Below are 14,289 nucleotides of genomic sequence, written 5' to 3' on the forward strand. Positions count from 1 at the left end.
AGGCCAAAGGCATTATCGACACCCATCCTCGAGCTAGGTATGCTTTACAAGTATGTTTTACACACCAACTTGAGAATATAATTTTTTTTATATATAAAGTAAAATGATACGTGTACAACCCTTTTCACAATCTATTATATAATCATATCTTAATGAGATGTATTTTTATAACATAATTTATAAAAGTAATATCATTGTACTTAAATATCTTCAATTTAAAAGATGCTTGTAAAGAGAATTTACGTCTCACTACTCGTAATTATATTTGTATTGCTTAAACCTTTTTTGGTGGATTGGATCTTGTTGTACCTACGGTCTCTAAAAACAACGACCTTTTCCGGGGTTTTAGCCCAAGCTCGGGCTCTTTTTCTCTATTGATAATTATGGAGTAGTACTATTGAATTCAAATATACATCGATATTGTGATAATTAATAACACTCATGAGATGATCAGCTCCAATATTTGAGGACTCGAAAAAACTATAAATATAATGAGTTATAAGGTTTAGATGAGGAAAATGATTGAATCATGATCACTCTTTGAGTTTTGATATTTTTATAAAAATGTAAAGGTTTTGGATTCTTTTTCCAGTTTCTCGAAAGAGTTTTTCTATTTATCATCCATACATACCACTAGGGGTGATAAACGGTCGGATTGGACCAAACGGACTGACCGTTTCGATCCAGACCGGACCGGACCAAGACTTGGTCTGGTTGATCTCCGTCCACACTTTAGATGACCAAAAAGTTTCGGTCCGGTCCACAGTCTAGGATTTTTTCAGACTGGACCGGACGAATGAAAAATAAAAAAATAAAAAATATTTTATATATATTTTTTATATAATAATTGTACAATTAACAATATAAAATTTTAAATATGTTATTAATACTTGTTAATATTCTATGAATTAACTAATATATAATATCAATTAGTTAATTATATAGTAGTTATATAAATTAATAATATAATTTTTATCTAATTTATTATCATTGACCATATATAATATTTTTTTTATTGAGTTTGTTACTTAATCTACATTAATAAGTCACTTAATTTAATTTAGTATTTCAAATAAATTTTTTTATTAATTATTTAAAAAAAATAGTCGGTCCTGTTCGATCCGACGATGGGTCCATCGCCGAATCGGACCGGACAAGACCATTTGCATCACTACACACCGCACATTGTATTTTTTTAAAATTTTTTTAATTTTATTTTTCTTAAATTTATTGAATTCACTTTTGATATGCGTGTGTGTGGGGTTTGAAACAAGTGTGACTTGGCTGTGTTGATGGTGGCACGTACGTACGCTGTATTAAAACGAGCCATAAAGTCCATGTGCATGTGAGAATCTTGCAAGTACATGGGCAAGAAATTATAAGATGCTTTGTGAGTAGGCGCAGAAATTAAGGAGATATATATACAGCAGATATGACGAGTGCATGTATGCATATGGCTCCACACTTGGGGTTGGTTGGAGTACTAAAAGCCCTCGTTTGAACGAACGAACGAACGATCTTGTGGATAATTGCTAGGCAATTGCTTGCTTGCTAAATGGTACTACTGTTGCTGCATGGCACTGGACTTTGACAAGTAGAATGATCAGCAGGAGGTGACATTAATTTGCACAGGTCAAGTCTTTCGATCATATATATAATGTTAATCAAGCAAGCCAATATAAAAGCCTCTATCTTGCTGAAGTGCATACTGTGCTGTGATTTTGAAAGGCAAAAATTAAAAATTATTCGTAGAAGTCTAAGTTTTGCAAGTTTGGCGCAAATTCTTTAACAAAAAGATCATATAAAAAAAATTCAATTTTATATAATTGGTCCCACTTTTTTATATGATTTGTGCATGACTTATACATTTTAAACTTGTAACAACATTGTCGTGGATGTGTTTCATAGTCCTGCTAACAGTTTTCAATAACTTGCAATCATAGAGTAGAAGAGGCTGAAGCATAGGGACAACTCTGATGCCTATGCAAGTATGTATTCTAGTGAATATTTATTATTTTTCAGTGTATGAAGTTCAGAAGTTACCTTAAACATGTCATTTGACCTCTATTTATATGGCTTGACCACATGATAAAGGGAGCTTGTCTCGTGACGAGATTTCCTCTTACCCTATTAAATCGTGGAGCTTTAGAGCTCTCAATCAGTTGTTACTTTGAAGGAATTTAATATCCGGGCTAGTATTATGAGTGTATATCACACGAGAGATTATCTTGCCCATTATGTCATTGATAGTGATTGGTGATGTGTGGATTTAAATTCTGCGTTGGGGCGCGATGGCTATTGACCTCTAATTATTGTTTTGCGGGCCCCTAGCTTTTAATCTACGGGCTCCCGTAGTCGTGGACTTGGCCTAATCTCCATGAGTGTCCATTCAGCTCTCTAAGCATTACACATTTAAAAGCAGCAATCTTAGAGCCCATTTGGGTACATAATTGTTTTCAGACATTCTCAAATATTTTATTTCCAAATATCACTCAAACATAAAATATTTTTAATTTTGAATTTTTGATTTTTTTTTATCTAATTATCACCCACTCATTACAACTTTTCAAAACTTTTAAAACTTGTTTAAAATTTAAAATAAAAATTATGTTCAAACAATTTTAAAATTTATAATATTTTATTTAACTTTTCTTTTTCATTTCTCAAAATTCAATAAACCATCTTAATTCAAACTATTTTATTACTATTCACAGATAATATGAGATATTCTTAGTATTCAAATGAGCCCTTAACATTATAGATGTAACAGTTAGACTATGGTGAAAAACCCTAATCCTGATAACTCATTTTTTTTTACAAAGGCTAATGAGAATAGAATACCAATTAGTTATACCATGCTATGAAATATGAATATCAAATAACACCTTCTTCATAAACGAAAAAAAAAAGAAATCAATGAATACCAGACTAAGATAGAAAAAGAATCGAAAAAATTACAATGACTTGCTCATATATTAATACACATACAGTCCCATATGATCCATAGATTTACATAAAGTCAAATTAAATTACGTTAATAAGTTAAATTAATTTGTGAAATATTAAATAATACTTTGATGAGAAAAAGAGAAAAGAAAAGAAAAATGTATTTTATCTCCGTACGGTAATAGCCATCGGTAAAGCTGGGCCGGATTATGAAGATTTGTAAGTTTCAAAGAGAGAGATTTGGTAGTACCGATCTGATCTCTTTTTCTCTCTTTGATCTTTACCAAAATGATTACGATGAGACTCAAATATCTAGGCTGCTCTAGCTGTATCAATACCACTACCTTTTTGTCTTCCACAAAAGCAGTACGAACAGTTTTGCTCAGACCTTTAGGCGGCGTTAGCAGCGTTATTACTCTGCCAAAGAGTCCATCAATCACCTTGCAAATCGGCCTGAATATAGGTAGTAACAACTAACACCATGCTTCAGAGGCATCAAAGGTACACACACCCCGGCCTGCGCTACAACCTGAAACTTTATTTGGGTCAAACCTGCTACTCCCATAGGAAAATACTATTCCCACAGTCTACCGAATTTTATTTTATTTTTTTAAATTCTTTTATTTACTGATTAATGAAATATTTTTAAATGAATTTACGATTTTTTTTGTATTTTTTAAAAATATTTAAAATGTTTTAAAAAATAATTATAAAAAAGAAAATTTTTTTGCCTTTCCGTGTGTAAGAATCCTATGTCCCATATATTTCCAAGCTTGATCATCATGAGCTCGAGGCTATTTCCAATTCTGGAATTGGAATGTTGCGAATTTGTTTAATTAAAAATAATAATTTATGTATCACTTATTATATACTATTATACATTTTATAGTTTATAAAAAATATTTATACATTTTGTGAAAAAATTATAAGTATAGAATATAAGAGTGAATAATAATTAATAAATAAAATTTATATTTAATTAATGTCTGATGACAATCTTATATCAGCTTGTTTAAATATTCAAGTTACTCTTGTTACTGCAAAGAAAAGATAAAATGTTATAAAATTATGTTAATTTATAAATTTAATTTCTTAATTTTTTAATTTTATATTAAAAAATATAAAATTTTCTCTATTTTACAGTGGTATATATTTTATAAAAAATCATTTATAAATTTAAAAATCATTCTTCTTTACCAATACTTTGCGGCACTTCTCAGTCCAAAAGAGAATATATCAGGAAAAGAATTTGGCTGACACCGATCTAATCTACACGCAGGCAAGCCAATGGTGTATAGACAGATCATTAGGAGGATATATATATATATATATATGTAGGTTGTTGGCGTGTAGCAGTTCATATCCTAGTTAGATGGCCTTCTACCTGAAAGCGAAGGGATTGACGGCCTTCTCTCATCTTTCACTGTCAACACTGCCAATCCACCCTGTGATAATCTCAACCCTCCGTTCACAATAAACAAAACAATCTACATACAAATACAAAATGAACAGATATCGCTTTTTTCTCTGTACTATTAATCAATATTTTAGCCATAAAGATTGAAAAAAAAAAAAGTAAATTCACAAAGTTTAATAACTAGATTTTAAAATTACTTTTAATAAAAAATAAATTATATAAAATCACGTAAATTTATATTTATTTTAATATAAGATAAACTTTACTCATCATTCACTATTCAGTTTCACACCTCACCTTTATAATTTTTTCATAAGATGTGAGATGTTTTTAAGTAGTGAACAGTGGTTGATGGAAAGAATTTTTCTTCTTTTTATAAATAAAACCATAAAAAAATGTTAAGGCCTCGCTTGGTTGTAAAACTCTGTTGAGATCAATTCAATTCAGTCTAATTTTAAACTGAATCTAACATCTAAACACTCAACTCTTAAATTATTAAACTCATTTCAACTCAAAACCTTCTTACACATGGAATCCATAACTTTTTCAACTTAACACATTTTTATACGTGAGATCCACAATTCTTTTTAATTTTTCATAAATAGTATAAAACTCATCTTAACATCCAAATACATTTAAACTCATTTTAGATAACCTCACATAACTCACTCCACCTACTCAGCTTGCTATTATTTATAAAAAATTAAATTCAACTCAACATCTAAACGCAACTTTAAACTACAATAACAACTCTGTAAATAAGTGTTTTTTTTCCTTGCAACTATGTAAATATTACTATTTATTATTATTTAATATTTTATTATTAATTTTTTATTATTATTTACATAATATCTAAAAATAACTTACCAATCAAACGCAACCTTAACTTAAGTCAAGGACAATGTGGAGGACACGTCTTTCATGAAATTCAAAAATTTAATTTTTAATTGAAAATTTTGTTAGCTGTGTGGAGAATATTTCTTCCACCACCGCTTGCAAATACAATTCTTTATAATAAATAATAACAAACAAAAAGCAACTGTGGTAAATAATAACAATAATAATGGTGGAAAATGCCAAAAAAAAGAATAAAAAAAAGAGGAATCAAACACGGAAGCTCGTCTTTATATTTTTGGTAAAAAATCAGCTCTGACCGAATCTCTCACGAGGCCCATTAACTTTGGGCTCTGTCGAGCGGAGCCCAATCTAAGACCGCTCTTGTTTGGTCATCAATAACCTATGGTTAACGGAAATATATGTATAAAGCAGAGTAGGAGAAAGGCTTCAATAATATTGGGTCATAGTTTTGGGCTTCTAGTCGGGCCAGATTTTATTCATCACACTTTTTTTTCCCCAACCAGCAAAAAGAGCTTATGGCTAATTTCTGGAAAAACCCAATAAAAATATAATATGAATTGAAAAAATAGAGAATGAATCCAATTTTCTATGCAATTTCTTACGTGGTGCTAGATTATGCTATCCCGAGTTTTACCCTTTTGCGGGGTTTGTGTCTGTGTATTGGCTTCTGGTTCCATATAGGTGAGTAATCATCACTGAATCCTGAGCAATAATGAGGTAAATATTTAAATCACCCTTCTATATCTTATTAGTTCTTACCACGGTATTCCTCTGCCATAAGTGAGGACATAAATAAAATTAGATTCCCGTCCTCTTCTTAACAAAAAAAAAAAAAAAACCCATCTATATCTTGCAATAGAATTAAACATTAGGAACCAATATGTATCAGTATGCATATTCAAAATGAAACACTGCTGAAGCTTTAGATTGACCCCCTTTGCTGCTGCTGCTTCATTCTCCTTGTAAAGACGCAACTCCTGCACATAATACCAGTTCTGCTCGCATGGGAAGAGGTACCATTTAATACAAAACAGATCTCTCATCACCCTTGAACAGAAACCAAGCCAGTACAAACCTTTATAGGAAAAAAACAGTATATGAGTCGCCAAATCATGAGATCAAATTGATGTCTGATTCCCAACTTCACTTTCACAAAAAACTAATAAGAAAGCAAGTCCAACAACTTGCGGTCTTGGAATAAAGTATCAGATAACTTGTAATGCCAGCAAAGTATATACTGAAACAGATATTATGTTTCAGCTGATAATCATGTGCTATTTCAGCAATCATGACTGAGGCGCTCGCTAAATGCCAGCAAGGATATTAGAACTTGCTTCAACTGCTCCTTGGCCGATTCATCTATCAAGTTGCCATCACTGTCGAACTTTGCAGGAGATTGGAATACGTTCAAGAAAAACTCAGGTTTGTTGATGAAATGAAGATCGAGATAAACTCCAATCTGCCGAAGATGATATTGTGATCGTCCCCCGCCAAAACCTCCTCCAGCACTTACAATTGCACCTGCTTTATCAGCCCAGACATTTGGTGGTCTAGAGGCCCAATCAATTGCATTCTTCAGCGGTGCTGTTAAGGCAGGGGAGAGACAGAGTTGGCAAAACAAAGCATTAATCACAAGCATCAGACCTTTTCAATTCAGAATCCAAATATGATGATTAAAACAACTTAACGCATTAGTGATTCTGAACAATTTGTGCCCTTTGTGGCTTTGTCATTGCTGAAGACATATAATCCATTGATTCTGGACAGTTTGATTTAAGAACTTCATCTGAAATCTTCTCAGATTTTATGTAGTCAATATTTTTCTGAGAATGCATTATAAGGATACGATTCAAAACCATATGGCATTTTTCTTTACATTTTCCCACATTGTAAAATTCTTAGAGTTGACTCAAACCATTATGGTAAAAGACAATTTCATAACCATAGGGATGTCTCATGTCTAGGAACAAAAGAACAAACTTCAATAACTCTTGAATCATTTGAAATAAGCAACAGAAAACAATATGCAAAGGATTGCATTGTACATATATTGCAGCATATCAAAGAAACAATAGCCGATGCTTAGGAAAGTGCTTCATTAACTAAGAATAGTTCACAATATCTGTCTTGCTCTTTCTCAGACACAAACAAGCATGCATGCCAGCAAGTAGTAGTCTTCACCACAACTTTTTATCATAAGAAACGCGTTCTTTGGTCCGTTTACATTTTTCTTCCCCAAAATTCTTTATTTTCTTCAACAATTTTTATTTCATCAAACACACAAAAAGAGAAAATATTTATTTACAAGAAATATTAAACTCAAACAATCAGATCCTAATATATTGCGAAAATAGAGAAACCCACAAAAGAAAGGAGTACCGGTGACGGAGTAGTTGTACTCGGGTGAGGCGAAGAGAAAGCTGTCGGCCTCTTTTATCTTCTGGCGGAAAGCTTCAACGGCCGCCGGGAACGTTCCGTCGCCTTCCAAGTCGGTGTTGAGCATCGGCAGCGGCGCTATGTCTATGTATTCAATCTTCAGGCCGTTGATTCCCTTGCTTAGCTCCATTGCTGTGCAACAAACCACACAGACTCCATCAAGATTCAAAATGCAGCGAGTCCAAAAAGAAAAAGAAAGAAACGAATGCTGCGAAGCACAGCGAGAGATGGGAGTACCGGAACGAATGAGGCCTCGGTTGTAGGAGCCTTTACGAAGAGACCCACATAAAGCCGCTACGTTAATTGTCGATGGTGTTGCTGGTAACACTGATGCCATTCTCTGTCTGCGGCTGTATGTCTATGATTACGAAGGATAGGAGCTTGGTATATAAAGACTGCCAAAGCGGAGCTGCGGAGAACATGGATGAGGTGCTCGATCTCGGTTCGTTTGATGAATGGCACTTAATGCTTTATTTAGCCTGTCTATCTTAATATCTAAAACATCACATCACTTGAATATAAATATTTTTTAATTTTTAATATTTTTATATAATTATTATAATTTTTTAAAAATTTTAAATAAAATATAAAAAAATAATATAATTTTTCTAAATTTTAAAACAAAAATTATATTAAAAAAAATTATATTCTAACAATATTTTAATTTTATAATTTTTTTTCTCTTTTTTTTTTCAAAATTCTATAAAATATCTTAATTCAAATAATTTTATTACTATTCACATATTATTTTATTATTATTCACAAAATTTTCATCAATCTCTCTTCCTCTCTCTCTCCTCAAATTCCTATATGCTCTCCTTCTCGTTGCGACGCCCTCTCTCTCTCTCTCTCTGCAAATGAGTTTTTTATTAGCTTAAGAATTTTTTTTTTTTATTGTGGATTTGCTGTGTATTTTAGTATTTTGGTGAATTTGTGATTTGTTTTTTATATTTTATATTTTAAGGCTGTGTAGCTGTGGGCGGGCGGTGGACGCGCCAGGGGGGTGGCAAAGGGCAAAGTTTTCATTTTTGTTCCGTTCAGGCTGAAATTTTCTTTGCCGAAATAGTAATTGGCACGGCTTAAGTGGGTGTTCTGTTCGGACTAATTTTCGATCATTTCGACATGTTTCAGCCCATTCTGCCTGGAATTTGCGTTTCAATCTGAAATCTTAAAAGGTATTTCGAGGCTAAGGTCGGATAGCACGTCTTCAGAGTCTTTGCCAACTGCCTTTTCACATCACTCTCACCGTTTATATTGTAATTTTCACCAGTCTAACTACCTTTAAATTTTCTTTTTTCTTTTCCTAAATATTTTAGTGTTTACCAAAATATTTTTTTCATCTTAACCATTTGAAACTAAAATTGCCTGTTGTGACCCTTGAAAATAAAATAAATAAATAAATCGATTTTTGACTCACTTACATTATCTTTCATGCTTAGATTAGAGATGTTCAATGACAAGTAAAACAAATCTTATAATATTTATTAACCAACGGAACGTAGTACTATCGAAATATTTCATTCTAGTATTTAAACTGAAATGTTCACCGAAACGAAAATTAAAACATTGGCGGCTAGAGGTCCTCCCTTGCCCCCAACACTAGAATGGGGGACCCTGTCCCCACTGTGTAGGGGTAGGTTCTAGGGGAAAACCCCACCCTCTGCTCATTCGGAATTAGGGTGCGGAAAGAAGGCAACTTCACCTCATAAGGTGCGGATAACAACCCTAATTTTGACAGATGCATATTACGAGAAAAATGTACATTTTTGAAGTTTGAAGTTTTTGTGTTAATTTGACGATGTCATGAGACAGACATAGAAATAAATCCAACGATGTTTATTATTACCCGTTTAAATATTTCAAACAGCAATATTGTTGTGTCCATCTCTCATTTGAACCGAGAAAAGGATTTGAGAAGACTATAGGTCATTGGATCATGACCGGCAAGGGTATAAGTAAATCGTTTATTAACGCCAGAGTGAATTGCAAATTGCAACCTCTTATCGGCGCAGATATTCACAGTTTTATTACCCAAGTCAAGTTTTATGATCAATCAAAGAGATCAGTAAAATAGCTGAACCCGTGACGGATTAACCTATTTTCCAACGTACCACCTCGTACCAAAGGATGGGATTCGTCATCCTTCCCATATATATATATATATATATCCCTGGGCATGTTAAGCTTGTTGTCTTGTTGACAGTGGAAAAAACCCACCTCACTTTGACCCCCTTGCTCTTCTGTTTCTCTTTAGTTCTATAAGCACCAGTTGGTACTGGTTTTTAACCACCCTTGAACAAAGTAGAGGGAAACCAAGCTAGCATAAATACTTAAAAAATAGAAACGAAAACATTCTATTAAGAACATGACAAGCCAAAGGAACATGAGGGGCAAGTTGATTTATTATTGCTCACTGCACTTCTAAAGTGAGTAAAATATAAGAGAAAACCAATCCTTATGTCAATAGCTGAGAAAACAAATAATCTGGAAGTGAACTACCGATCAGTAAGCTGTAATGGCAGCACAGTACAACATACTGAATCACACATTATTTCAGTTCTTACCTTGAAGGCGCAGTGTATATGCCCGCAAGGATATAAGAACTTCCTTCAAAGTCTCCTTAGCTGATGCATCGGTCAAGTTGCCATCGCTGTCAAACTTTGCAGGAGGTTGGAATGCATTCAAGAAAAACTCAGGTCTGTTGATGAAATGAAGATCAACAAAAACTCCAGTCTGGCGAAGGTGATATTGCGACCGTCCCCCACCAAAACCGCCTCCAGCACTTACAATTGCAGCTGCTTTATCTGCCCAAATATTTGGTGGTCTAGATGCCCAGTCAATTGCATTCTTCAGAGGTGCTGGTACAGTGGGGGAGAGAAAAACATTACCAAATCAAAGCACAAGTCACAAGCAGTACCGAATATGTGGAAATGAAAACATCCTAAAATGTTGCCTAAAACAATAGAACTTGTATCAGTTTCTGTCATAGATTGTGATATTGAATTCCCCACCCCATTCTTCACTTTTTTTCCCCACTGTTTCCTAAAAGTAGCAGATCCTACTATGCCACCGAATAAGAAGTGCTACAGTAACAAAATGATTTTACAAAAGTAAACTTACAAACTGACGTGAATTCATGTGATCTGTTAGATCTATTTTACGACAAAAATAACTTTACAACCTGACGTACTACTATCACATCAAGTCAAGTCAGTTCATGAGTTTATTTATATAAAATTCATTTGTTGCTAAAGTATTTCTCCTTGTGAAATGGTGCCAGAGTTTGAAATCCTAACAATTGCCATGGTAGAAGAAAATCACAGGTTTAGGGATGCCTATAGACAAACAAACATATGATATGTATAAAACTATTTTAGTGACATGTATAGAACTGTGAGCTGAGAGAACAAAAAATGAACTTTCCACAAGAGTAATGAAGGCCAAAGGATAAAACATTTCCTACCATCTTGGCTCTATTAAGGACATCAAGGAATATCAGCACGAAGGGTTTCTCGGAGAGTATTGGGAAACAATTCACAGAAACTTGTCCAGAAAATAAAATCAACTTGAAACTCATTTCAAAATGTTTTTAATTTTAGCTCTTGAACTATATAATTCAACGACTCCTGCATATTTATACTTAAAATCTTCAAATGCCAATTGCCTCAGGCTACATTGCCTTGCACATTAGATATTTACACTAATTGTATTGAAATTTTCCAAACCCTTTTTTCGTATTTACCCGAAGTATACAGCAGATCAGAGAAAGGAAATTACAGATCAACTCTGTTCATCATAACGGTTTATAAATATAGATCTACAAAGGAGATGAAATGGCCAGCCGCTAATATAAATTGAGGCCTAAGATAAAATTTAAAATGATTTTTTTTTAATTTATAATAAAATGAAATATACATCATTATATTAAATATTTTTTAAAATTTTTTAAATAAAATAAGGCTTTATTTAAAATTCTTATATAATAATTTTGAATTGATATTTAATACAATAATTTAAAATGAGGCCTCATTATAAATTTGTGTCTCAACTTTGCAAAATTTGAGAAAAAATTATTTAAAAGTACGAATGATTCATTGTATTGAATATAAAATTTAGTATCAGACTTGCACACATGAGAAAATATTTAACATGAGGCTTTATTTAAGTTCTTATTTAACGTAATGATTTTTGTATTTTTCTAAAAAAACATAAATACATTTAACTCTTATTTTTAAAGTCCTTGTATAGGGTGAGGCATTAGGCACAATGGCCTAAGTGGCCTTATCCTTGGGCCGGCTCTATCACATGACATCTATTATAAAAGGATAAATTATATTTTAAGTTCCAGGATGTCTCGAGTACTGTTCCTTTAGAAAAAACAAAAATTTAAAATTTATGCGAGAAAAATTATATTTTTAATAATTTATCGGACTTTTTTTAAAAATGAATGCGGAATTTATAGTATATGATGTATCACGATGACGATTAGCAAAACTCTATTTAAAACTGCATTTATCATTCCTAAAAACAGTGGGATAGTAGTAATGGAACTCAGATGATATGGTTCTCAAGTTTTTAGCTATTCGAGTGTTTTTTTTTTTCTGCAACAAATAAACAGCAAAGCGAATGCTTTACATTTGAACTAATGTATTCTACAAGAATGCATGATCGTTTTTCTCACTAAGAAAAACGCAAAAACGGTGAAACTTGTAAAAAAAAAGTGTACCGGTGACGGAGAAGTTGTACTCGGGCGAGGCGAAGAGGATGCTATCCGCTGCCTTTATCTTCTGGCGGAATGCTTCCACGGCCGAGGGGTATGTTCCGTCAACTTCCAAGTCGGTGTTGAGCATCGGCAGCGGCGCTATGTCTACGGACTCTACGTGCAGGCCGTTGATTTCCTTGCTTAGCTCGATTGCTACGAAGCCAATCACCACCAATAATAAAAAACCCAAATACCAAAACAAAAAACCCAAAAGAATGGCAAGCAGGGCGAGAGCAGAAGAAAGAAGCACCTGATCGAAGGAGGCCTTGGTTGTAGGAGCCTTTACGAAGAGACCCGCATAGAGCAGCCACTCTAACTAGCGGTTTTGCAGCTTCCATTTCTCTAGCTCTGCTCGTCTGTGTTTGTGTGTGTGTGTGAGAGAGACAGAGAGACAGAGACTTGGTAATGCAGCAAAGAAGCGGGCAGAGCCTTGTGCATTCAATAATGGAATCTGGGTAAGTGGGATTGGGTTTGACAGTTTGACTAGCAGTTTGGGATCGGGATTGTGGGGTTTGACTGGTTGTTTCGGATAGAAGTAAGAAAGTTTTTAGTAGCGGTAGTTGTAAGGCTGTTTGGGATGGCTGCTAGCATCTTAAAAACTATTTAAATATTCTTAATTTTTTTTTTAATAGAAAAAATTGATTGTTTGGATGTAATGTATTAATTTTAAATAAATTAAAAATTATGTTTGAGGAAAAATATTTACTTTCCTAATTGAAATTTTAAAAAAATATTAATCGGAAAAAATACACATATACTTTTAAAATAATTACATCTTTTAAACTTTTAAGGATATGATCATAATTTAAAAAAAAAATTAAATAATCTTCATTTCTACCTTATAAAATACTTTTTTAATTTGTTTCCAAACAAATGTAATATTTTATAAAATACTTTAAATATATAGTTACTAAATAGTAAATAAATTTTTAATAATAAAACTTATTACTTAAGTTACAAATTATAAGTCATAAAGTTATAAGTTATATTTTTTACCATAATTTTAAGCATGTAGTTAGTGGTTGATATTTGTGAGGACAATGAAAGTGGTTTGCGGGTTTGAACATATTTTATTTTATTTTTTTAATGTTTAAAAAATTATCTATAATAAATTTGTGTTTTTTTAAACGTTTAAAAAATGTTTAAAAAAAGCAAAATATGTACGATCTTATTTATTATAATTTTTAAAATATTGATTTTGTGAGATATTTTTGTGGTTAAAGTATTTTTCTTATTATAAAATTATACAATTAAAAAATTATTTATTATTTAATAAATTTGAATCTAAAACGTTTTAAAGGTTAATTATGATAGTTTTTAAAAATATATAGTTATATGTAAGATTTTCAATAAAAAAAAAATTGGACTTTTAACTTTTTTAGATGCTTAAATTACTTTTTATAAATTTATTAAACCTATAGATGTATATTTTTTTTAGGAAGTGGTATATACATAAAAAAATTTATAAAAATAAAGTAACAAATTGATGGATAAATTTATATAATCAGTTAAACTTATTTTATAATAAAAATAATTTTATAATATAATAATATATCTCGTTAATTTATAAATTTATTTTTATATAATTTTGATTTAGTATTTTGTCTTGTTTTAGAAAATAAAATTTTTAATTACGATTTGTATAGTGAGATAAGATGATTTTAGATGAAAATTAAATAAAATATTATTTTATTATTATTTTAATATTTAAAAAAATTAAATTATTTATTATATTTTATGTAAAAAATTAAAAAATTATAATTTTTATTCTCGCTATTCAAACTTGCGTTAGACGGTTAAAAATAATTTTTAAGAACGCAATCACTGAATAATGACCGCGTTCGCCGCATGGTCGGAGACAGCCCATTCA

The 14,289-nt window shown here is 31.9% G+C and overlaps 2 protein-coding genes across 2 annotated transcripts; both read right to left on the reverse strand.

Moving 5' to 3' along the window:
* Positions 1–6,302: 6,302 nt before the first annotated feature.
* LOC121241698 (NAD(P)H:quinone oxidoreductase-like) lies at positions 6,303–8,128 on the reverse strand. The gene is made up of 3 exons (XM_041139577.1): positions 7,895–8,128; positions 7,601–7,789; positions 6,303–6,805 (listed from the first exon to the last, which is right to left on the reverse strand). Exons 1-3 carry the CDS (start codon positions 7,992–7,994, stop codon positions 6,501–6,503), a joined length of 594 nt encoding a protein of 197 aa, XP_040995511.1. The 5' UTR covers positions 7,995–8,128; the 3' UTR covers positions 6,303–6,500.
* A 1,917-nt stretch (positions 8,129–10,045) lies between these two features.
* LOC121241557 (NADPH:quinone oxidoreductase-like) lies at positions 10,046–12,865 on the reverse strand. Its single transcript, XM_041139383.1, has 3 exons — positions 12,670–12,865; positions 12,384–12,572; positions 10,046–10,515 (listed from the first exon to the last, which is right to left on the reverse strand). The coding sequence occupies exons 1-3, from the start codon at positions 12,755–12,757 to the stop codon at positions 10,211–10,213; spliced, it is 582 nt and encodes a 193-aa protein (XP_040995317.1). The 5' UTR covers positions 12,758–12,865; the 3' UTR covers positions 10,046–10,210.
* Between the last annotated feature and the right edge of the window lie 1,424 nt (positions 12,866–14,289).

The sequence above is a fragment of the Juglans microcarpa x Juglans regia genome, chromosome 7S (genome assembly GCF_004785595.1).
Source record: "Juglans microcarpa x Juglans regia isolate MS1-56 chromosome 7S, Jm3101_v1.0, whole genome shotgun sequence".
Classification (NCBI taxonomy): Eukaryota; Viridiplantae; Streptophyta; class Magnoliopsida; order Fagales; family Juglandaceae; genus Juglans; species Juglans microcarpa x Juglans regia.